This window comes from Rhinatrema bivittatum, chromosome 7 (genome assembly GCF_901001135.1).
Source record: "Rhinatrema bivittatum chromosome 7, aRhiBiv1.1, whole genome shotgun sequence".
Classification (NCBI taxonomy): Eukaryota; Metazoa; Chordata; class Amphibia; order Gymnophiona; family Rhinatrematidae; genus Rhinatrema; species Rhinatrema bivittatum.
In genome coordinates, this window is record NC_042621.1 from 46,355,488 (window position 1) to 46,380,648 (window position 25,161).

At 51.4% G+C, this 25,161-nt stretch overlaps 1 protein-coding gene across 1 annotated transcript in view; it reads right to left on the reverse strand.

Annotated features, from left to right (window-relative positions):
* TANGO6 (transport and golgi organization 6 homolog) overlaps positions 1-25,161 on the reverse strand; it is a 308,257-nt gene that overhangs the window by 256,741 nt on the left and 26,355 nt on the right. The window contains 4 exon segments of the mRNA XM_029610664.1: positions 3,945-4,027; positions 23,432-23,594; positions 24,200-24,312; positions 24,466-24,616. Coding sequence (XP_029466524.1) covers positions 3,945-4,027; positions 23,432-23,594; positions 24,200-24,312; positions 24,466-24,616 — 510 coding nt within the window.

The window sequence follows — 25,161 nt, forward strand, 5'->3', positions numbered from 1 at the left end:
AGACGGTTGATGGACCACTGCGACTGGACGGAGGACCATCGGCCCTGTACCGACTTGTCTAGACAGACCGCTCCCCAACCGGAGAGACTGGCATCCGTCGTCACCACTGTCCAGTCAGGGACCAACAGAGACACTCCGCAAGAGAGATGGCCCGGATCGAGCCACCAGTGAAGACTCTCCCGCGCCTGAGTCGTGAGTGGAAGTGGTAGGTGGAACTCTTCTGATACCGGCTTCCAACGGGAGAGCAACGCAAATTGTAATGGTCGCAGATGAGCAAAAGCCCAAGGAACCAACGCCAGTGTGGACGCCATAGATCCCAGAACCGTCAGATAATCGCGAACCAGCGGCAGCTGAAGACTTAATAATCGACGCACTTGACACTGAAGCTTGCGTGCACGATCCGTGGACAGAAAAACCTTGCCCTGCTTCGTGTCGAAAAGAGCTCCCAGGTATTCCAAGGACTGGGTAGGAACAAGCTGACTCTTGTTGAGATTGACAACCCAACCTAAGGTCTGCAACAACTGGAGGACTCTGGCTACCGCCTGACGGCAACAGGTTTCGGACTTGGCTCGAATCAGCCAATCGTCCAAGTAGGGGTGCACCAGGAAAACCCTCTCGTCGAAGGTGAGCCGCCACCACTACCATTACTTTTGTAAATGTTCGCGGGAGCCGTGGCGAGGCCGAAGGGAAGAGCCCGAAATTGGTAGTGTCTGCCCAAGATGCAAAATCTGAGAAATCTCTGGAAAGACGGATGAATTCCGACGTGGAGGTACGCCTCCGTGAGGTCTAAGGAGGCCATGAATTCGCCTGGACGAACCGAGGCAATCACTGACCGAATCGTTTCCATCTTGAAGTGTGGAATACGCAGACACTTGTTTACTCCTTTGAGGTCCAAAATCGGTCGGGCCGTGCCATCCTTCTTTGGCACGATGAAGTATATGGAATAACGACCCGTGCCTTGTTGATTGGGAGGAACGGGGACGATTGCTCCTAAATCTTCCAGGCGCCGGAGGGTGGTTAGCACTGCCGTCGTCTTTTTGGGCACTTGCAGGGCGACATCAGGAACTTGTCTGCTGGAGTCCGTACAAAATCTAACGCGTAACCGTGTCTTATGATGTTGAGAACCCACTGATCGGAAGTTATTTTGGCCCATTCCTCGAAAAACAAGGTCAGCCTCGCCCCTACGTTTGGAACGGAGGCCAGCGGCTGCCGTAAGGAATGGACCCGCTGTATCTCATTGAGAGGCTTTGGGACCCGTGCCGGACGGGGTGCCTCCTTGTCTGCCGTAACGTTTCCCACGAAAGGACTGTGGCCACGAAGAGGCCCGGGAAGAAGTCCGAGCGATAAGAAGGAGCCGAGGACCTCTGTGGACGAGATCTCTTGTTACCTCGAAACCGGGACCTGGACGGATAGGAGGATCGGGCTCTGGACCTGTCTTCTGGGAGTTTAAAAGCTCTGTTCTCTCCAAGAGAAAGCATGAGATCATCCAACTCTTTGCCGAATAACAACTTCCCCTTGAAGGGCAGGGCTCCAAGGTGAGCCTTGGAGGATCCATCCGCCGACCAATTGCGAAGCCAAAGTAAACGACGCGCCGAGACTGCAGAGACCATGGATCTTGCTGAAGTACGTAGTAGGTCATAGAGAGCATCCGCACTATAAGCAATGGCAGCTTCTAGGCGATCCGCCTGCGTGGCCTCTTCAGGAGAAAGACCTGCATTCGCCTGTATAACTTGGGCCCAGCGCAAACTAGCCCGCATGGCATAGTTGCTACAAATGGCAGCCCGGACCCCCAACGCTGAGACCTCGAAGATCTTTTTGAGCTGCACCTCAAGCTTCCTGTCCTGTATGTCTCTAAGGGCTGTGGCCCCAGTGACCGGAATCGTGGAACGTTTAGTTACTGCCGACACCGCTGAATCCACCTTTGGAAGCCGAAGAAGTTCCAGTGCGTCTTCTGGCAAAGGGTAGAGCTTATCCATTGCCTTAGATACCTTCAGACCTAGTTCAGGAGTATCCCACTCCCGAAACAAAATGTCAGACGCCGAGAATGGAATGGGAAGGCTACCGCTGGACCAGTGAGTCCTAGCAGGACTGGATCCATAGTTGCTCCGGGGCGCGAGACTGTCGGTGGGGCTTCAACCCCTAACTCGCTGAGGATTGCCGGTATAAGCGGGGACAGCTCGTCCCTTCGGAAAAGACGTACCACCTTCGGGTCGTCCCCATCACCGGCTTGCGAAGGTTTGCCCGGCCCCGACTGGGCAGAATTGTCCCCCGTCGCACCATCGACCCCCGTCAGGGGCTCATCAGGCGGAACCACCTCATCTTGTGAGGTGGAGTCGGTATCTGTATCCTGCGGGACACCTCTTGGTGTCCGTTTTCTTGTCGCAGGGTCATCCCGGGATTTTTTCTTCTTTGGAGTGTCCCCTTTGGAGTGGCTATGCAGCTCCTTGCGTCTGCGGCCCTTGTATTTTAAAACTTTGCGCAGCAGGAGGGCAAAATCCGCCGAAAACGAGGACTCCGAATCTGAGGTGACCGAATCATCACCATCCTCATCCGGGGACTTAGCCCCCCCGGTGGAAGCCCCCCCTGAAGACCTTTGTTGAGGCGACAACGCGGGAGGCACGGCAGAATCCCCTGCAGGTTCCTGCCTGACTTCATGAACAGAAGCCAAGATGGCCGCCGCTCCCGCACTGAGCGGGAAGGGGTCAGCTGGCGTGACAGGAACGGCGGTAGTGCGCGACGGCGACCGCACCGACCGGGAACGGACCCCCCTGCTCTTTGTAGAAGGTCCCTCCCCGCCCGGAATGCAGGCGGAACAAATCCCCTCACGGGAGAGCCGCTCGCGCGGCAAACTGTACCCCGAGGCATCCTCACAGTCGCGCGGGAACGCGAAGGAAAATTAAAAATAAAATTTAAAATTTAAAGCGCCGAAAAAAAACTCCCCTCCCCTCGCCGAACCGAGGACCTATTTCCCCCCGGCGAAGAAGAAAACGGAGAGCCGACACAAACAAAGAAAAAATAAAATACACTTTTTTTTTCTTTTTTTTTTTAAATCAAACCTGCCGCTGTCCAGGGTCCTGGGGCTCCTGCTCCTGTTGGGGGTGAGTGAACCGGGCTCCCCGGTGTCACCCCAACGCTGCTGCTTTGGCAGTTCGGGTCCTCGACCCTCAGCAGCGGCCTCAACCAGGGGGGGATGGTCCTCTCAGAACCTTCCCACCCCCCTGGGAGGCAGGACGGACAGCTTCTTTTAAACTAATTCTAACCAAAATTAGAATCAAAAAATTTACCTTAGAAACAAACTGAGCTTAAAATTACTAAAAGAACTAAAATAACCCTGACTAAACTAAATATCAGTCCTCAGGGCACCCAGAGGCTGTGACTACACCTGCACCACCTACTGGAGACAGAGTAAGACTGAGGGGCTGTGACTGGCACAGGAGCATATGTAGCTCCGCCCACAAGTTTTAATCTGTCTCCATCTACTGGTGCGGGGTCACAACCCAGGTGTCCTGGACTGATCCTGGTACGTACAGGGAACGCCCACGTTTCTCCAGGCCTTATAGGCTTTTCTTTCCCTTCCCTCCAGTTCATTAGTCCACTTTTCTTTTTATGTTTCTCCCTGCCTGATGGAGCTGGTCTTGTTCCTTGCTTTTCATACTATCTGGGCACAGGAATCTTGTGTGCCCTGCTCAGTCACGATGTGAATTTCACAGTTCTGTGCCCTTACCTGAGCAGAACTGGAGGTGAGTATGGCAACTTCTTACCAAGAATTCCACAGGAGCTAGATCAGATGTGTGCCAGGACATTTTACCACCAAATCTGAAACTTACATACAGCTAGAGGCTCTGTAACCTAGAACTTAAAATCCAGTTCAGCTCCAGAAAGGACACCTTAGGAGAAAGCATCTGCTGAAAGAGCTGAGAGACTCATCGTCCCCAGACCCATACCTTTTGGATGTCCTCTATGCAACAAACGAGCTCTGACTCTTCCACCAGGACAGTACCCGGCTGGGGCTCAGCCTCTGCTTTTCCTACAGGACAGATGAAGACATATATCAAGCTCATGTTATGCATGGAGGGACAAAGCATAGATTCTTCTGTGGGGTTCAGCAGTGATAATGTTCTCATGTGCCACATGGAGACAGCAGCCTACATACTATTCAGTGATGAGCCCTGGGGCCTTCGTTCTCTGTAAGAAAAGGAAAATTGGTTCTTACCTGCTAATTTTCGTTCCTGGAATATCACAGATTAGTCCAGACAAGTGGATTTATGCATCCCTACCAGCATATGGAGGCAGAGAAAAAAAACTTTGAGGCACTGCTACATAACAGAGAGTGCCACCTGCAGTCCCTCAGTACTGATCTATACCCAATTCAAGATGTCTAACCCCAAACCTCAAGGATCTCTGAACTAGGGCCAAGAATTTCGAGTCTCAACTAACTCAGAACTATTCATAATTTTATTCTGTAGCACAAAACTTAAAGTCTGCATTACCAGTAGCATCCAAAATCAGGAAAGGTCTTTCGAAAAATCATCATAATGAGATCTAGGTGTCATAGTGGATAACACATTGAAATCGTCGGTTCAGTGTGCTGCGGCAGTCAAAAAAGCAAACAGAATGTTGGGAATTATTAGAAAAGGAATGATGACTAAAACAGAAAATGTCATAATGCCTCTGTATCGCTCCATGGTGAGACCGCACCTTGAATACTGTGTACAATTCTGGTCGCCGCATCTCAAAAAAGATATAATTGCGATAGAGAAGGTACAGAGAAGGGCTACCAAAATGATAAGGGGAATGGAACAACTCCCCTATGAGGAAAGACTAAAGAGGTTAGGACTTTTCAGCTTGGAGAAGAGACGACTGAGGGGGGATATGATAGAGGTGTTTAAAATCATGAGAGGTCTAGAACGGGTAGATGTGAATCGGTTATTTACTCTTTCGGATAGTAGAAGGACTAGGGGACACTCCATGAAGTTAGCATGGGGCACATTTAAAACTAATCGGAGAAAAGTTCTTTTTTACTCAACGCACAATTAAACTCTGGAATTTGTTGCCAGAGAATGTGGTTCGTGCAGTTAGTATAGCTGTGTTTAAAAAAGGATTGGATAAGTTCTTGGAGGAGAAGTCCATTACCTGCTATTAAGTTCACTTAGAGAATAGCCACTGCCATTAGCAATGGTTACATGGAATAGACTTAGTTTTTGGGTACTTGCCAGGTTCTTATGGCCTGGATTGGCCACTGTTGGAAACAGGATGCTGGGCTTGATGGACCCTTGGTCTGACCCAGTATGGCATTTTCTTATGTTCTTATGGGAGTCTGGACTGATCTGTGGTATTCCAGGAACGAAAATTAGCAGGTAAGAACCAATTTTCCTTTCCTGTTCATTCCCCAGATCAGTCCAGACAAATGGGATTTACCCAAGCCCCTCTACATTGGGTGGGATCCCAAAAGATCTGCCCACAGTACACTCTCACCAAAAGAGCCCTCCCCTCTGGGGCCCTAACATCCAAATGGTAATGTCTACTAAAAGTGTGCAAAAAGGACCAAGTTGTTGCCCCATAAATCTCCTGCGACACCAACTGGCACTCCGCCCATGGAGCTGCCTAGTGGAATGTGCCCGCAATCCCTCAGGAATCGACTGCCCTTTACAAATATAGGGCAAAACTATCGCCTCCTTCAACCAATGAGCAATCAAACGCTTAGTTGCTCTGCAACCCTTCTTCGGTCCGAACACCGGAATCTGCGGCCATGAAAGGATTAGGACCAAGTCTGAGACCTCCCCTCAGGAAGTGAAGCAGGCGGAGCGGTTGGAGACCGCGGTAAAATATGGTGCAGATGCCCTGTATGACCTTCCGTGTATCTCGTCCAGGACCATGGTATCGGCCGTTTCAGCAAGGAGGCTTTTGTGGCTGTGTAACTGGGCGGCGGATGTCTCCTCTAAGGCGCAGCTCGGGGTGTTCTGCTCTGACGGAAATGTTGCTGGCCCCAAAAATGGGAGCGAGGTGGAAAGCCCCTCACGCCCCTCGGCCTGTCTTCTGGGAGCTTATGAACCGAATTCTCTCTCCCAGTTGCTTGATCAGTTGCTCTAGGTCCTCACCAAAGAGGAACTTTCCCTTGAAGGGTAACACCCCGAGCTGCGCCTTAGAGGAGACAACCGCCGCCTAGTTACACAGCCACAAAAGCCTCCTTGCTGAAAGGAAAATTAGTTTCTTACCTGATAATTTTCGTTCCTGTAGTACCAAGGATCAGTCCAGACACCTGGGTTGTGACTCCGCACCAGCAGATGGAGACAGAGCGAGACTTGTCGGGCACCCTCACATATAGTAAGGCGCCACCCACAGCTCGTCAGTCGTACGAATGTCAAAGCAAAACAGCAATGAAACCAAACTAACTAACTATACCGCCCCACACTAGGGCCGATTCAACCAAAAACCCTCAGCTGGATCAGAACGTCCAGAACCAGAGGACCAAAACAATCGAAACCAACCGAGCGGACTCTCCTTAAACTGAAAACAATACTTGGGCGGGAGCCTGGACTGATCCTTGGTACTACAGGAACGAAAATTATCAGGTAAGAAACTAATTTTCCTTTCCCTGTACGTACCAGGATCAGTCCAGACACCTGGGATGTACCAGAGCTGAACTACCGAGGGTGGGAACCAGAGAGTCCCGCACGCAGAACTCTCACCCCGAACCCCCTGAATCCAGGTTCTGAACATCCAGCCAATAGTGTCGAGCAAACGTATGCAACGACTTCCAAATCGCCGCCCTGTGAAACTCCAGTGGTGACACTCGCGAAGATTCCGCCCACGAGGTGGACGGAGCGCGCGCCAAGGGAGCGCGGAGGCTCCCCGGAACAGGCTTACCTTCCAATAGGTACGCAGGAGAATAGCTGCCTACAGCCACTGAGAAACGGACGCTCGAAAAGCAGCTCCGCCCTGCTTTGGACCCGAAAATAAAGCCAAAAAGATGGTCCGAAAACCCGAAAAAGGGTTTGTTACCTCCAGACAACGGAGCAGAACTCTGCGGACCTCCAGTTTCTCCAACACCCTGGCATCCGGATCAGCCCGCGGACCCTCAGGAAAACAGGCCATTCAACCGTCTGGTTCAAAAGACAAGCAGACACCACCTTCGGAAGGAAAGAAGGAACGGTCCGTAGAGAGACTCCAAAATCCGAGAAGCGCAAAAACGGCTCTCGACAAGGTAACGCCTGCAACCTGAAACTCGCCTCGCCGACGCAATTGCTACGAGAACAACCACCTTCAGGGTAAGGTCTGTTAGTGTCGCCCTCCTAAAGGCGACATGCACAAAACAGAGAGCACCAAATGAAGAGGCCGGAAAGGACAAGGCTGCCGCAACGGAAGCCGCAAATGCGTAGCTCCACGAAGATGAGCCAGTGACCGACCGTGCACCTGTCCCCTGAGACAGCGAAGCGCCGCTACCTGTACTCGGAGGGCGCTGCATGCCTGAAGAAAAGCGAAGATATCCGGCCCGGATGGTAACACCGGATTCCCCGCACGCGATCTACACCCATCGTCAAATACCGTCCGTACCCGGACGTAGTCAAAAAACATAGACCGCTTCCTAGAACCCAGCAAGGTAGCTACCACCGCATCCGAATATCCCTTCATCTTTAAACGTGTCCTCTCAAAGCCACGCCGCGAGACAGAAGTGAGCCACGTCCTCCAAAACATACCGGACCCCGCCTCAGGAGAGCCGCGTCCCCCCGAAAACGGAGAGGAGCCTCCTTTGTCAAGAGCAAGAGGTCCGCGAATCATGGCCGTCATGGCCACTCCGGCGCCACCATGACCATGACCACCTCGCCGGATGTGATACTAGTCGACGAAGGACTTTGCCTATCAGAGGCCAGGAAGGGAACACATATATGGAGAACGTCCGTGGGCCAAGGAAGTCCCAGCGCATCTACCCCTTCGGCTCCTCTTTCTCACCGTCGACTGAAGAATCGGGGAGCCTTGGCGTTCTGAGCGGTGGCCATCAAATCCATGTGTGGCATACCCCACCTTTGGCAACTTAGGTGGTAAGCCATCTCCGGCAGCTCCCACTCCCCGGGTCCAACCGAGGCCAACTGAGGAAACCCGCTTGGACCTTGTCCACTCCTGTGATGTGGGACGCCGCGATGATGTTGATCAGATTTCTTTCCGCCCAGAGCATTAGCAGCCGCGCCTGCTCCCCCATCGCACGGCTCCTCGTACCGCCCTGGCGATGGAGATACGCCACTGTGGTCGCATTGTCCGACAACACTCTGACCGAAGTCCCCCGGAGCAAAGGGAGGAACGACTGTAGCGCCCAACGTGACCGCTCTGGACTGCAAACAAGTGATGGACCACGGTGACTGTGCTTTGGACCACTGTCCCTGCACCGAGCGGCCCCCGCAAGACCGCCCCCCCCAGCCGGATAAGCTGGCATCCGTGGTGACTACCGTCCAGGTGGGCATGAGCAGAGGCACTCCGCGTGTCAGAATGTTGGTTTTGAGCCACCACTGCAACTGGACCTCGCCTGATCCGTGAGCGGGAGGGGAAGAGAAAACTTCTTGGACACCGGCCTCCAGCGGGAGAGCAATGCGGATTGCAATGGACGTAGATGAGCAACCGCCCAAGGGACTAGCGCCCACAATGACGCCATCGATCCCAACACCATCCGGTAATAGCACACCTGCGGAATCCGGAGGGACAGGACAGCTCACCTGACCCTGCAGCTTGCAGACCCGCTCCATGGACAGAAACACCCTGCCGTGCGTTGTGTCGAACAGCGCTCCCAAGTACGCCAGGGTTTTGGGTGGGGACCAGCCGGCTTTTGGCGAGATTGACCACCCATCCGAGCGACTGCAAAGGCTGCAGGACTCTGTCGACTGCCTGTCGGCACTGCATTTCGGTTTTGATCGAATTAGCCAATCGTCCAAGCAGGAGTGTGCGCTGAAGGCCCGGCCAAATTTCGATGTGAGGTAAAACCTCCTTCAGATCCAGCGACGCCAGGAAAACCCCTGGTCGAACTGAAGCTATGACTGAGCGGGTCGTCCCCAGTTGGAATCGAAGGCCACGGAGACATCTGTTGACTCCTTTGAGGTCCAGGATGGGTCGGAAAGTGCCCTCCTTCATTGGCACCATGAAGTAAATGGGATACCGGCCCAGATGACGCTGTTCTGGAGGTACGGGAACCACCACGCTCAGGTCTTCTAGGCGTCGCAGCGTATCCCGGACTGCCAACGCTTGATGCCTCCCCTGAAAAAGGAAACACCAGAACTATGTCCGCCGGAAACCGAGCAAAATGTACCGCGTAACCGTGCCTTATCACGCTGAGGACCCACTGGTCCATGATTATCCCGGTCCGTTCCCCGTAAAACCGCGCCAACCTGGCTCCTACCTCCGGTGAAACCAATGGAGCCAGCTGCGGGGAAGGGGCCCTCCGCATTTCATTGGGCGGGCTTCCCCGCCTCGCCGTCCCCATGTCCTTCCTCGAAAGGCCTGGGACCAGGACGACCGCCGAGAGGAACTAACCTATACGGGGCCCCCGACGATCCCTATGGTCGCGACTTCCTGGGCCCACAAGCGCGGGACCTATTGGAAAACGAAGACCGGGCCCTGTATCTGTCCTCCGGTAACTTGAACGCCCGGTTTTCACCAAGGGACTGCATCAGGTCGTCCAGTTGTTTGCCAAATAACAACTTCCCCTGAAAAGAGAGCGAGCCTAGGTATGCCTGGGAAGATCCATCCGCCGCCCAATTACGGAGCCACAGGAGACGTTGTGCCGAAACTGCCGAGACCATGGCTCTAGCCGAAGTCCACAGAAGGTCGTGCAGCGCCTCCGCGCTGTACGCAATAACCGCTACCAAGTTGTCCGCTTGCGCCGTCTCCTCACTCGAGAGGATCGCCTTGGCCTGAAGAACGTGAGCCCAGCGCAAGCCGGCTCTCAGGGCAAATACTGCCAACAGCCGCCCAGACGTCCAGAGCCGAAAACTCAAAGACTTTCTGGAGCTGAGCCTCCAGCTTGCTGTCGGGGATATCCTTGAGCGCCGTGGCCCCCGTCACCGGAATCGTCGACCACCGAAAACCGCTGCGTCCACTCGGGGAAGACGCGGGGGATCCAGCGCGTCCTCCGGCAACGGAGACAGCTTAGCCAGAGCTGTACTAACCTTTAAGCCCAACTCCAGGGTGTCCCATTCTCGAAAGAAAATATCCGAAACGGAAAAATGGACCGGAAAAAAAAAAAAAAAACCACCGCGGGTCCCGTCAGGCCCAACAGCACCGGGTCTATCTCGGTAAATCCTTTCTAGGCTCCATGGGTGGGGCATCCACACCCACTGCCAGAAGAATAGCCGGAATAAATGGTGCGAGCTCCTCCTTCCGGAACCAGCGCAGCCCCTTGAGGTCGGCACCCTCTCTCGCAGGGGTGCCCTCGCTGTGCCCCGCGTGGATCGGATCCGCCTGCGCGTGCGCACCTTCGTCCTGCGGAGCCCCTAAATCAGGGTCTACGTCTCCGGATGAAGCCGAATCGGAGTGGGTCTCCTGGGGGGCCCCGCGGCCCGAGCGCCGCTCTCTAAGCGGGCCACGGGTCTCCGGGGACCCTCCCCCGCTCGCTGCCTCCGGGGATCAGGCCGACTGTCGGAACCCCCTTTGACCGACGATCCCTTCCGCTTGGAGCATATATCTTTTTTATTTGTTTTTTGTTTTTTTTAAATGTACGTCAAAGCACCGCGAGGACCGACGAAAACGAGGCCCCAGAATCGGGGGAGGCCTCCTCCCGACCGCCGAAGAAGCAGCCCCCCCCCCCGCGGGGGATCCCCCCCGGGGTCCTGCTGCCGGGGAGAGAACGCCAGCGGCATGCCGCCATTTTCCACCGCCCGCCGCGTGGCCTCCCGTACTGACTCTAAAATGGCCACCGTTCCCGCGCTGAGCGGGAACAGGTCGGCCCTGCCGTCTCCTTCAGGGGCAGCGCGCGCCGGCGATCGCGGGCGAACGGGAACCCCCTGACCACCGGACGGCCCTTCACCGCCCGAGAGTCAAGAAAAAACAAAGCCCCTCGCGCGGAACCGCACGCACGGCCCGAAACGCCCCTCGGCATGCACCGCACCGGTCCGGACCACCGAAGCCGCCAAGAGACCAGGGAAATCAAAAACCGCCCGCAGAACGCTCCCCTCGCAAAAACCAAAGCCAACCTCACAGACGGCGAAAAACGGCCGGAAAGAAAACAAAGTCACTTTTTTTTTCTACCTGCCGCTGACCTTGGTCCTGAAGTGTCCGGTCCAGCGGGGGTGAGTGAACCGGGCTCCCCGGTGTCACCCCCGGCGCTGCTGCCAGAGACAGGCCGGGTCCTCAACCCTCAGCAGCGGCCTCGACCAGGGAGGGGTAGTCCCCTCAGGACCTCACAACCCCCCCCTGGGAGGCTCAGGACAAGCGAAGGCTTTCTATAATTTTTTTTTTTTTTTTATAATCCAACCAAACTAAACCAAATTAAAACCAAATCCAACAACCCTGACTAGCTAAACAACTACCCAGGGATCCTCAGAGCCTGTGGGTGGACCTGCCCCATCTGCTGGAGACAGAGTAAGACTGACGAGCTGTGGGTGGCGCCTTACTATATGTGAGGGTGCCCGACAAGTCTTGCTCTGTCTCCATCTGCTGGTGCGGAGTCACAACCCAGGTGTCTGGACTGATCCTGGTACGTACAGGGAAACAGCGGATACCGTGGTCCAGGACGAGGTACACAGAAGGTCATATAGGGCATCTGCACCATAGGCTACTGGGGTCTCCAACCGCTCCGCCTGCTTCACTTCCTGAGGAGGAAGATCCCTGGCGCTCAGTAACTGCTGAACCAATCACATACTGACCTGCAGCATATAGCTGCTGCATACCGCCGCTCTAATGCCCAGAGTGGAAACTTAAAAAATCTGTTTAAGATGGACCTCAAGCTTGCAATCCTGTAAATCCTTCAAACTTGCTGCCCACGCTACCGGAATATTAGTTCACTTAGTGATTGCCGACACAGACGCGCCCACCTTGGGAAGCTTCAGCAGCTCCAGCATATTCTCCGGCAGCGGGTACAGCTTGTCCATGGCTCTGCTGATTTTAAGGCCCATCTCCGGAGTATCCCACTTGCCTCATCATCTTGTGAAAAGAGAAGGATTTTGCTGGACTTCTCAAGCCCGCCATGACCAGATTCACCGTATCTGCACTTGGCATCGCCAACAGGTCAATTCTGTCAGGAAATGTGCAATAATGGGTGCCAACTCCTCATGCTGGAATAAGCGCAGCACCCTAGGGTCATCCCCTTCCATGATAGGGGACTGCAACTGATCATCTCCAGCATCTGGATCCACCAGGGGAGGAAGTGCCTCAATCAAGTGCGCATCCAGGTCCAAGCCCTCCGATGAGACCTCCTGCGCTCCCCCCTGCACCACAGGGGCCTGGATAGTCAGAAGCCTGAGGGTGGCAGGCGGATCCCTCGGCCTGGGCACCTTGCGAGGGGGCTCACGACTCCCTCACTCCTGGGGGCCTTTTTGCGCTTAAAAGCACTGCTGACTAAAAAGGCCTGTTGCATGAGGAGGACAAACTGGGGAAAACTCGGAGGGACCCCCTCCTTTCCCTTCCACTGGCTCAAAATCTTCCTCAACCAGTGTCCCCGAGGCCCCCCCGGGCCTCATGTCCGCGGGAAGCTGAGGAGGGAGATCCCCTCCCCCTGCTGCACTCTCCTCAGCTGCATGGAATGCATCCAAAATGGCCGTCGTTCCAGCGCTGAGGGGGAATGGATCGGCCCGAGACGCAGGAGCACCCTGTGCCTGAGTGGCTGACTGCAGCAAAGCAGAAGCTGCTGCTGCCGCGCTCCCAGAAGCCCCCTCCCTACCGGAGATGCATAGAGGGCAGGGATCGGAGGACATGCGGCTCGGGAGCCATGAGTCATACAGAGAGCAGCAGTCTGAACGCAACATGGTCTCCGCGCTGGAAACGAGGGGGGGGGGGTAAGAGAGAGGAGCGAAACGGCAAGCCGCTGCAGTTTCTCTCACTGCATGTGCGAACCTTCATGCCGGCTTGGCCTCCTCCTCCCGCAATATGTCCGATGCTACCCGACAAGTTTAAAAACCTTGTTCTTTTTTTTTTTTTTTTTTTTTAAAGCCACAAAAAAACTGACAAAGAAGCGGATACTTTCCTGATCCCCTGGCAGCATCTGCAGACTGCAGGGGAGGGAGCCGACCCCCAGCTATCACCCCCAGCACCAAAGGAGCAACTTTTGGGGTCCCCAACCCCTGCTCGCTGTATGCCTACCACAAGGGGGGATGGTCCCACCATCCTGGGAGGCTAGACTTACCAGTCTTCATTACACTATATTTTTTCTTTTCTTTTTTTTTAAAGCTGGGTACAGAACTGCAGATTTTGCACCACCTCCATCTGCTGGTGACAGAGAAAAACCTGAAGAAAAGCAGATGGCACACTGGACTAAGAGAGGGCCCTCTTGAAGTTTTTCTCTGTCTCCATCTGCTGGAAGGGAGGCAAAACCCAGGTGTCTGGACTGATCTGGGTACGTACAGGGAAATAAATATAAATATATAACCTTCTTTTATGTTTAGTGAAAACTTATGTAAATAAATAAATATTGTAAAAAGCATACATATCAAAAACCATGTATATAATTTCTACACACTGGTTTCACGGCAGAATTTAGTGTACACCTTGGTCTATTAATGCGACTTCTGGTACTAAAACATTGGAAATACACTAATTACGTGGATATAAGCAAGTTTGCTTACCGTAAATGGTGTTTCCGTAGATAGGATGAATTAGCCATGCTGTCATGGGAACGTCCGTCAAGCGTCGAGAGGCGGAGCTTGTCAAATGTTACAGCACTTAGCTCTATGTGGCTGCACGTGTGTTCCTGCGCGGGAAGGCAGATTCTCTTCAGTCTGTACAATAGCAGAAATATGCGCAGGCACGGCTGTCCAGGGAGGCAGGTGGGTCAGCATGGCTAATTCATCCTATCTACGGAAACACCGTTTACAGTAAGCAAACTTGCTTTTTCCCATTGATATCAAGGCTGAAGTAGCCATGCTGTCATTGGAGTCCCAAGCTCCCGGGTGCACGAGGGTTTGTGTACGGCTGCAATACTTGCTCAAGCAGTCTATGTGGTGAAATGCTGTAACATAGCTCGTCCCAGTTTGGCATCTTCGGGATGAGATGTAAAGGTGTGGATAGACAACCGTGTGTCAGCTTTGCAGATGTCCATGGGTGGTAGGTGCCGTAGGTGGGCCACCGAGGTGGAAACCGCTCTCAGTTGATGAGCATTCGGCTTAATTGGGAGCAGAATGTTTCGCTTGTCTTAGCAGAATTGGATGCATTGGGAAATCCAGCTGGAAACAGTTCGCTTTGCCACTGGTAGGCCAGGGGCATTCGGGTTAAAGGAGTCAAATAGTTGTGATGCTCTAGCACAGTGGTTCTCAACCCTGTCCTGGGGACCCCCCCCAGCCAGTCGGGTTTTCATGATATCCACAATGAATATGCATAGAGAAAATTTGCATGTTATGGAGTCAGTGTATGCAAATTTTCTCATGCATATTCATTGTGGATATCATGAAAACCCGACTGGCTGGGGGGGTCCCCAGTCGGGTCCCCCCAGCCAGTCTGATGCTAGAGCAGTGAGAACCACTGCTCTAGCATCAGAATGAGTTCTACGTTTGTAGTAGGCCAATGCTCTCTTGCAGTCCAGTGTGTGCAATAGACTCTCTCTGTCATTCTGGTGAGGTTTTGGAAAGAACGTCAGGAGTTTGATGGTCTGATTAACGTGGAAGGCAGAAACCATCTTCGGCAGGAAGGAGAGATGAGATCAGAGCACCACCTTATGGTGGTAAAACTGGAGATATGATTAATAGTGTACTAGCACTTGACGTCATGCTGATGTCACTGCTACAAGAAAAACTACCTTCCATGTGAGGTATTTTATGTGCGCTGACTCCATGGGTTCAAATGATGACAGCATTAGCTGCTCCAAGACAGCTAATGCTGTCTTGGAGCAGCATTAGCTGCTCCAAGACAGCATTAGCTAAACTCCCAGGCCACCGGCAGTTTAGACATTGGGGGTCGAAGGTGACAGAGACCTCTAATGAATCTGGTAACCATAAGAACATGCCATACTGCGTCAGACCAAGGGTCCATCAAGCCCAGCATCCTGTTTCCAACAGTGGCCAATCCAGGCCATAAGAACCTGGCAAGTACCCAAAAACTAAGTCTATTCCATGTTACCGTTGCTAGTAATAGCAGTGGCTAATTTCTAAGTCAACTTAATTAATAGCAGGTAGTGGACTTCTCCTCCAAGAACTTATCCAATCCTTTTTTAAACACAGCTATACTAACTGCACTAACCACATCCTCTGGCAACAAATTCCAGAGTTTAATTGTGCGTTGAGTGAAAAAAAACTTTCTCCGATTAGTTTTAAATGTGCCACTTGCTAACTTCATGGAGTGCCCCTTAGTCTTTCTATTATCCGAAAGCGTAAATAACCAATTCACATCTACCCGTTCTAGACCTCTCATGATTTTAAAACACCTCTATCATATTCCCCCTCAGCCGTCTCTTCTCCAAGCTGAAAAGTCCTAACCTCTTTAGTCTTTCCTCATAGGGGAGCTGTTCCATTCCCCTTATCATTTTGGTAGCCCTTCTCTGTACCTTCTCCATCGCAATTATATCTTTTTTGAGATGCGGCGACCAGAATTGTACACAATATTCAAGGTGCGGTCTCACCATGGAGCGATACAGAGGCATTATGACATTTTCCGTTTTATTTACCATTCCCTTTCTAATAATTCCCAACATTCTGTTTGCTTTTTTGACTGCTACAGCACACTGAACCGACGATTTCAATGTGTTATCCACTATGACTCCTAGATCTCTTTCTTGGGTAGTAGCACCTAATATGGAACCTAACATTGTGTAACTATGGCATGGGTGGGTGGTTAGAGATTGGATGACCTTGATGTGGCTTTTGGTAGGCTGCAATGGCACTGAGGTGGACTCTAACTGAAGCCATCGCCAGTTCCGCTGTTTACAGCATGTGCAGGTAATCCAGGAGGGTTTCCGGCGAGCAGCCGAATGGGTCGAAGTTGTGACCGATGCACCAGGTCGAGTATCACTTCCATTTCAACTGGTAATTTTGTCTGGTAGAGGGTTTTCTGGTGACAATGAGGATCTCCTGATCACCCTGGGAGACCCCTTGCTCACTTAGTAATGACCATTCAATCTCCACGCTGCTAGATGCAGTGAGTCCTACATTGAGTGTAGAAGGGAGCCATCCACTTGGGATAGGAGGTCGCTCCTGTGGTCCAGTGGAAGGGGAGTTTCGACGGACAAGAGTAGGAGATAAGAGTACCTGGGCCACGCTGGAGCGATCAGGATTTGATCTGCGGCATCCTGTATGCACTTCTGAATTGTGCAAGGAGTGGAATCGGGGGAAAGGCTTATAGCAGTCCTTCCGACCAAGGGAGTAGAAAGGCATCTTGCACTATCTGGAGAGGACTGGGAAACACTGAGCAGAAACTTGGCACCTTCCTGTTCTGCTCCGTAGCGAAGAAGTCCATGGTCGGAATTCCTCAGTGGGCGAAGATGTCGTCAGCCACCTGTTGGTGTAGCACCCACTAGCGAGGGTGGAATATGCGGCTCAATTTGTCCGCTCGACTGTTGTCGATTCCCAGCCGGTACGTTGTTTGTAGAAGGACTGAATGGTGGGCTGACCATTCCAGGATGAGGATCACTTCCCTGCAGAGGTTCCAGGGACCGGACCCTCCTTGTTTGTTGATGTAGAACATGGCTACTTGAAAATGAGTGACAAAAGTTCAAAGGGCATTCTTGACAGCCTCAGCTCCAGGAGGTTGATTTGATAAGATTGTTCGTGAGGGGACCACTGGCCTTGCGTTTGCAGGTGGTCGAGATTTATTTATTTATTTAAGGTTTTTCTATACCGACATTCGTTGTTGGACATCATATCGGTTTACAGGCAACATGGAGTCAGCAACAGAGCTTTACAGTGTAACCAATATAACAACTTTTACTGAGTAACTATAATGGCAGTTTAACAGTTTACCAGAAACAGCTGAACAGATTATATTTGTTAAGTGCAGCAGTAACAGGTTAATAATGTGACCAATAGGGGTTGCTACATAATAAAATGTATATAATGTGCGTTCCCGCTTGTGGAAAGGACAGATTGAGGAGAATCTGCCTTCCTGTGCAGGAACACATGCGTAGCCACACAGAGCTAAACTTTGTAACAGCTTTGACAAGCTCCGCCTCTCGATGCCTGACGGACGTTCCCGTGACAGCATGGCTAATTCAGCTCTGCTATCAATGGGAACACTGCTTCTAATCATACCATTTCAATTTTAACAAAAATGTAAATCACCCGATTGTGCTGGCTTTCTTCAGCAGCTCAAAGGGGGGCTTCGCACAATGCCCAGAGCACCAAGTTTAGATTCCATGAGGGGCAGAGACTGCGAGTTGCTGGGCGCAAGTGTTTGATTCCTCTGAGAAAGTGCTCCACATCTGGATGAGTCGCTAGGGAAAACCCTAGATAGGGCCCCTCAAACATCCCTGAGCCGAAACCTGAGCCTTCAGGGAATTGTAAGAGAGTCCTTTGTCGAGACCATCCTGTAGAAAGGAAAGGACCAGAGTCACCAAAGCTCGTCGAGGATGCACCCCATGAGGTTGACACCATGACTCGAAGACCTTCCAGACATGAGCATATGCCTATGATGTCGATGACTTCCGAGCCCGCAGCAGGGTAGATATAACCGCCTCCGGGTAGCCTTTCTTCCTCAACTGTCGCCCTCAAAAGCCAGGCCTCAAGACAAAAGCGATCTGCCTGATCGCAAAATATAGGGCCCTGGTGCAGAAGATTGGGAAGATGGCCCAGCCGCAGGGGCCCGTCCAAGGCCAGATTCACGAGATCCGCGAACCAAGGCCTTCACGGCCACTCGGGAGCCACGAGAATCATTTGCCCCGGAAACACGTAGAGGAGAACGCCGATCAGCCAAGGAACCACCAGGGCATCGACTCCCTCCGCCTCGTAATCCCTGCTGCGACTAAAGAAGTGCGGAGCCTTGGCATTTGCCCGAGTCACCATCAAGTCCACATGAGATTCGCCCTATCTGCGACAGATCAGACTCATGGGCATTTCGGACAGCTCCCATTCTCCTGGGTCTAGCTGCTATCTGCTGAGGAAGTCCACTTGTACGTTGGTCGATCCCGCTTTGTGAGATGCTGCCAACATCTCCAAATTTTGTTCCGCCCAGGACAATTGCATCGCTGCTTCGAGAGCTACAGGATGACTCTTGGTTCCTCCTTGCCTGTTGATGTAGCCACGGTCGTTGCATTGTTCGACAATACTCTGACTGTCTGATTGCGCAGAAGGGAGAGGAAGCTCTCCAGAGCCCGTCTGACGGCCCTTATCTCTAGGCGATTGATCGACCAAGCAACCTCCACTAGTGACCACCAGCCCTGAACTGCTCGGGACTGACACACTGCCACCCAGCCGGACCAGGCTGGCATCTGTCGTCACCACCATCCAACCGGGATATCTCCAGATTCACCCCGCATTCCAAATGGTCATAGGCAAGCCACCACGAAAGACTGGACCTGGCAGTGGCTGTAAGTGGTAGCGGAATTATTACGTTTTAACTTGGTGTGTGGGCCCTTGGTTTGTGGAGAGAGCTGACTCCACCCACAGGGAGGAGCCCTATGGGGACTCTCCACGACAGGCGGGGTCTCAGCAGTGATGGACACAGGAGTCAGACAATATTTATTATACGGCAAAGAGAAACCCGAGGAGCGGGTTGTAAACTCAGTCCTGGAATTAGAAGACCAGAGATGGATTCTCTGGTAGTGGTCCGCAGGGCGGGGTAACCCAGGGAATCCTTGCTTCTTGGTAGCTCCGGTAGTGGTCCGCAGTGCAGGGTAGGCCGGAGGCAGATGAGAGTAACTGGTACAAGACAGCGTAAATCCGGTAGTGGTCCGCACAGCGGGGTAACCCGGAAAGTACTTGCTTCAGATAGCTTGTGCGTTTTAACTCTGGTAGTGTGGTCCGCAGCGCGGGGTAGGCCAGAGGTAGGTGTTGGCAATTGGCACAAGACAGCGTGGATCCGGTAGTGGTCCGCAGAGCGGGGTAACCCAAAGATCCCACGCAGCTGAATAGTAGTGGTAATGAAGAGTAGGTCTTGTACTCCCAATGCAGTAGAGAATACATGGTAGCAGCAGCAGAGGTCCGGTGCAGAATAACTCACTTAGCTGGAGAAGGAGAGACAAAGAGGAGCGGCTCTCCGAGGAACGGATAGCCCTGAGTGCAGCAAGGCCCCCAAGGAGCGAGTACCTGAGTCACTCAGCCAGGAACGCTGGTACAGCGATGCGAAGCATCTCTCAGTATGGAATAGCAAGATGGAAACCTTGCTAACTTGTAGGTAGGAAAGTCCGGTTAGCTTAAGTACGCGTAGGCAGTGACATCATGCCCCCGAGGTTCCTGGCATGACGTGCACAAGAAGGAGGCAGACGCACGTGTGCCCTAGGTCACTCTGGGTTCAAGATGGTGACTGGGATCACCGTCGCTGTCTCGGGAACGCCAGGGAGGTCAATGTGCAGAAGCAGAGACGGTCATCTTAGCCAGAATCGAGTTTACTGGGCAAAATGACGTGAGCAGCAAAGGTCGCAGCTGTCTGTGACCGATGGGTGCAACAGGAAGATGGAATTGTTCTGACGGCGGGTTCCAGTGGGCCAGCAGCGCAGCTTGCAGAGGTCTCATATGCACAAAGGCCCACGGGGCTAGCTCTAAGCTAGATGCCATGGAACCAAGAACCTGTAAATAATCCCAGAATCTGGGCATCAAGGCTCGCAACAAATTCCAGACTTGGCCCTGCAGCTTACAAATCCTATCTTCAGAGAGATAGACCTTGCGCACTTGGGTATCGAAGAGCGCTCCCAAAAATTCCAGGACCTGGGAGGGGACTAAACGGCTCTTGGCAAGGTGGACTACCCAGCCCAGGGACCTCAAGCGATGTAAGACTACCTCCACTGCCTGGGAGCATAGAACCTCTGACTTCACTTGGATAAGCCAATCGTCCAGGTAGGGATGCACCAGAATCCCTTCCTTCCTTGTTCTCGCCCAGATTCTTGATCAGCTGCTCCAGGTCTTCTCTGAAGAGAAGTTTGCCTTTGAAAGGGAGTGCCCCCAGCTGTTCCTTGGAGGAAACATCCGCGGACCAATTGCGGAGCCACAACAGTTTACGTGCAAAGACTGCCGAGACCATGGTACGCAAGAAAGTACGAAGCAAACATAGAGGGCATCTGCCCCATAAGCTACCGCTGCCTCCAAGCGGCTGGGAACTCCGGAGTGGCAAGCAGCTTCCCAGCACTCGACTGCTGCACCCTCGCCCCTACAAACGTGCCTGAACAGCCCTCCCAACCGGGGAGGCAGTGATCGCAGCAGCCGGAAGAAATGCTGCTCACCAGCTGCTCACCACAACATGAGCATTGGCTCGAGCGCAGCATGCTGGTGCTTAAGCAGCATGGGGCAGACGCCGGCAGCCACGGGAGTGGGGAGGAAGAATGCCTGGGAGGGAAGAATAAACACCGACCTCACTTCCAACGGCCCTCCTGGGCCCGAAATCAGCAACCAGCCTCGCAGCTCAGCCTAATAACACTGCCCGAAGCAAGCTGTAGCTGACAAAAATAAAACCACTTTTTTTTTTAACTCAAAAACTTTTAACAGTAGACAAGAGAAAGGTTACTTTCCTGAAGAGCTGGCAAAGGCTGAAGGAGGCTGGAGCCAAGGGAGGGAGCTGGACCACCAGCTGTCACCCCTCCAGAGAAGAGCAAATTTAGGTTTCCCAACCCCTGCTCGTCCAATGCCTACAACTAGGGAGGATGGTCCCACCAGGACCTTACAACTCCCTGGGAGGCCAAATCTGAATTCTTTCTAATTCCCTTATTAATTTTTTTTTTTTAATCTAGCTTGGATCAGAACCGCAGGTTTTGTGCCACCTCCATCTGCTGGAGACAGAGAAATACTGAAGAGCAGCAGGTGACACACCAGGTTAAGAGAGGGCACACTCGAAGTTTTTGTCTCCATCTGCTGGAAGGGAGGCAAAACCCAGTAGTCTGGACTGATCCAGGTTATTCTATTATTAATAGTTTATGTAAAAGCAAAAGTTAAAATTTCTACAGTGATGGTCTCTGACAGACTATCTTCCAGTCTGTTTTGTAAGGTGAAAGACACTACCTTGGGCAAAAAGGAAGGAACTGCCCACAACAAGACACCATCATCAGTGGGAGCACTGAGAGGAGAGGATCACCTTTCTGGTGGCTGGAAAGAATCATAAGTATTGCTTGGAGAAATTTCTAAAACTTAAAAGAATTGGGGAGAAGTAAACTATTGGGGTATATTATTTGGTGTGTGTGTGTGTGTTTTCTTTTAAATAGGTAGTCAGAACAGGCAACAAACAGAAGTTTGTGTGTTGGTATTTTCCCACCCCTAGCTCATCCTTTAATTTATAGGCAGGTGTCACTTTCACACTTTAAAAAAAAAAAAAAAATCAGCCTCTTAACTTAAACTCAGGGCTCCAGGGGCGATCCGGGAAACTACAGACCGGTTAGCCTGACTTCAGTGCCAGGAAAAATAGTGGAAAGTGTTCTAAACATCAAAATCACAGAACATATAGAAAGACATGGTTTAATGGAACAAAGTCAGCATGGCTTTACCCAGGGCAAGTCTTGCCTCACAAATCTGCTTCACTTTTTTGAAGGAGTTAATAAACATGTGGATAAAGGTGAACCGGTAGATATAGTATACTTGGATTTTCAGAAGGCGTTTGACAAAGTTCCTCATGAGAGGCTTCTAGGAAAAGTAAAAAGTCATGGGATAGGTGGCGATGTCCTTTCGTGGATTGCAAACTGGCTAAAAGACAGGAAACAGAGAGTAGGATTAAATGGGCAATTTTCTCAGTGGAAGGGAGTGGACAGTGGAGTGCCTCAGGGATCTGTATTGGGACCCTTACTGTTCAATATATTTATAAATGATCTGGAAAGAAATACGAGTGAGATAATCAAATTTGCAGATGACACAAAATTGTGCAGAGTAGTTAAATCACAAGCAGATTGTGATAAATTGCAGGAAGACCTTGTGAGACTGGAAAATTGGGCATCCAAATGGCAGATGAAATTTAATGTGGATAAGTGCAAGGTGATGCATATAGGGAAAAATAACCCATGCTATAATTACACGATGTTGGGTTCCATATTAGGTGCTACAACCCAAGAAAGAGATCTAGGTGTCATAGTGGATAACACATTGAAATCGTCGGTTCAGTGTGCTGCAGCAGTCAAAAAAGCAAACAGAATGTTGGGAATTATTAGAAAAGGAATGATGAATAAAACGGAAAATGTCATAATGCCTCTGTATCGCTCCATGGTGAGACCGCACCTTGAATACTGTGTACAATTCTGGTCGCCGCATCTCAAAAAAGATATAATTGCGATGGAGAAGGTACAGAGAAGGGCTACCAAAATGATAAGGGGAATGGAACAACTCCCCTATGAGGAAAGACTGAAGAGGTTAGGACTTTTCAGCTTGGAGAAGAGACGACTGAGGGGGGATATGATAGAGGTGTTTAAAATCATGAGAGGTCTAGAACGGGTAGATGTGAATCGGTTATTTATTCTTTCGGATAGTATAAGGACTAGGGGACACTCCATGAAGTTAGCATGGGGCACATTTAAAACTAATCGGAGAAAGTTCTTTTTTACTCAACGCACAATTAAACTCTGGAATTTGTTGCCAGAGAATGTGGTTCGTGCAGTTAGTATAGCTGTGTTTAAAAAAGGATTGGATAAGTTCTTGGAGGAGAAGTCCATTACCTGCTATTAAGTTCACTTAGAGAATAGCCACTGCCATTAGCAATGGTTACATGGAATAGACTTAGTTTTTGGATATTTGCCAGGTTCTTATGGCCTGGATTGGCCACTGTTGGAAACAGGATGCTGGGCTTGATGGACCCTTGGTCTGACCCAGTATGGCATTTTCTTATGTTCCTCACAATTCCCTTGTAGGTCACTACCAGATATATAGTGAATACACTAATACATCCACCCATCTTCTATCTTCTTACTAACCCTAAGCTAAAACATTTTTTAACTATCTGACTGCAGGTTTGCACTTCTATCATCTGCTGGAGACAAAGAAATACTGAGGGACTGCAGGTGGCACTCTCGGTTAAGTAGCAGTGCCTCAAAGTTTTGCTCTCTGCCTCCACCTGCTGGTAGGGATGCATAAACCCACTTGTCTGGACTGATCTGGGGTATGAAGAGGAAACCCCTTCCTACAAACCTCACACCACTACCCAGTCATGTGACCAGGGCAGGTGCACATCACTGGCTCAGATCGGACTCTACCTGGCATATCCAAGCAGCGCAGCAGTGGCTCCAGCAATGGGTACAGCAGGTACTTCAAGGCCAGTGCAGGCTTCTCTTGTGCCATGGCAAGAACTGTCACGGAGGCAACTTGCTGAAAATGACGTGCTGTCATGTTATCCATCATGTGCAGTAAGTCCAGAATCTGAGAGAGAAATGAATGTGCTAAGAAAACAGCAGAAGAGGAGAGTACAAAACACCAGATCAGTGCTAGGCTTAATCTCAGACCAGCTCTGGATATCTCCAGAGGAGGATGTAGCTCGAGCACAGCACACTTCCACATCCAGCAGAGGCTACAGCTTCAACATAGCACAGCACACCAAACTTCCACATCCAGCAGCTCCAGCACAACTTATTTCCACATATAATGGAAGATGTAGATCCAATACAGCACAGCATGCTTCCACACATGCACCAGGCAGTCACATTTGCATAAAAAATACTTGCTTTCCACATGCGACACTGCACTGCTGAGCACCCTCTGCACACCAGCACAAATAGAAGACTGATGGGTAACAAGTCATCACATACAGCCTACCAACACTTTACTACCTGTTCTACAATGCTGAGTTTGATAGTCAGTGGACAAACACACCATGAGGCACATTCTGAAAATGTGAAATCTATTGTTTGGTGCCTATCCTTGTGAATAAGTTAATTCTAGACTGGGACTGAAAGGTAATGTCACACAGCAGGGCATCACTTTTTCATGGACTATGATTGAGTGAAGCAGGGAGTAGGGTTCCATACCTGGGGGCACACCAGCTGGTAGTAACTGTCCAAGGAGAGCGATTGCTGTGGGCAGCACGCTAGTATCTTGCCAACCACACTACACGTCCTCCAATCTGCGGCAGCATCACCAGCTAGAAATAAAAGGGATGAAAGGACCATCAGACTTTGGTAAAAGTAGATGTAAAGATGGCATCAGGCATTCTCAAGCATAGGAAGCGGCTCCCACTCACATCCTTACTGGCTTGAGAAAGCCCTCCGCGCTTTCTCCCCACCCCAGTGCTCACCTCCAGCTCCCTCTAAGATTCCTCGAAGAACTGCCTGGACACCGTTGGGTCTCATAAGCCTCTCGGAGAGAAGCTGTCCACAGAGCCTCCTCAGCCAGGCCGGTGCATGCACTAAGTGCTTGGAGCATGGAGCAGCATGGGGCTGCGAGCCCTAAAGTAGAGAAACATACACCGATCAATGTCGCTGCTTCCTTCAAAGAAGGGGCACCCCTAAGCGCCAGGAGAAAAGGAGCAGCCATATGAGGTTTGGTAATCGAAGAATCAGAAACCTTGAGCAAGCAATGAGTAAATTGGAGAAATCACTTACCTGATAATTTCTTTTTCCTTAGTGTAGACAGATGGACTCAGGACCAATGGGTTATGCTCCTCTGCCAGCAGATGGAGACGGAGTCAGGTTTCAAAGCTGACGTCAACCTTCATACACCCCTGCAGTGACCTCAGCCCTTCAGTATTCTCTTGAAAAGTCATTGTGGACATACTATTGAAAACACAATTAAAAACAGATTACCGTAACTGTACTCAACCAAACAAACACTGAAGCCCAGTAAGATTATAGATGACCTGATCTAGGGACTGGATGACGGCTCACCCATAATCTCTTGGAATCGATATCCACTCCACGGGTGAATCCTTGGCACCATTCGTGGGCAGCCATGGGTGGAATGCTGAGTCCATCTGTCTACATTAAGGAAAACT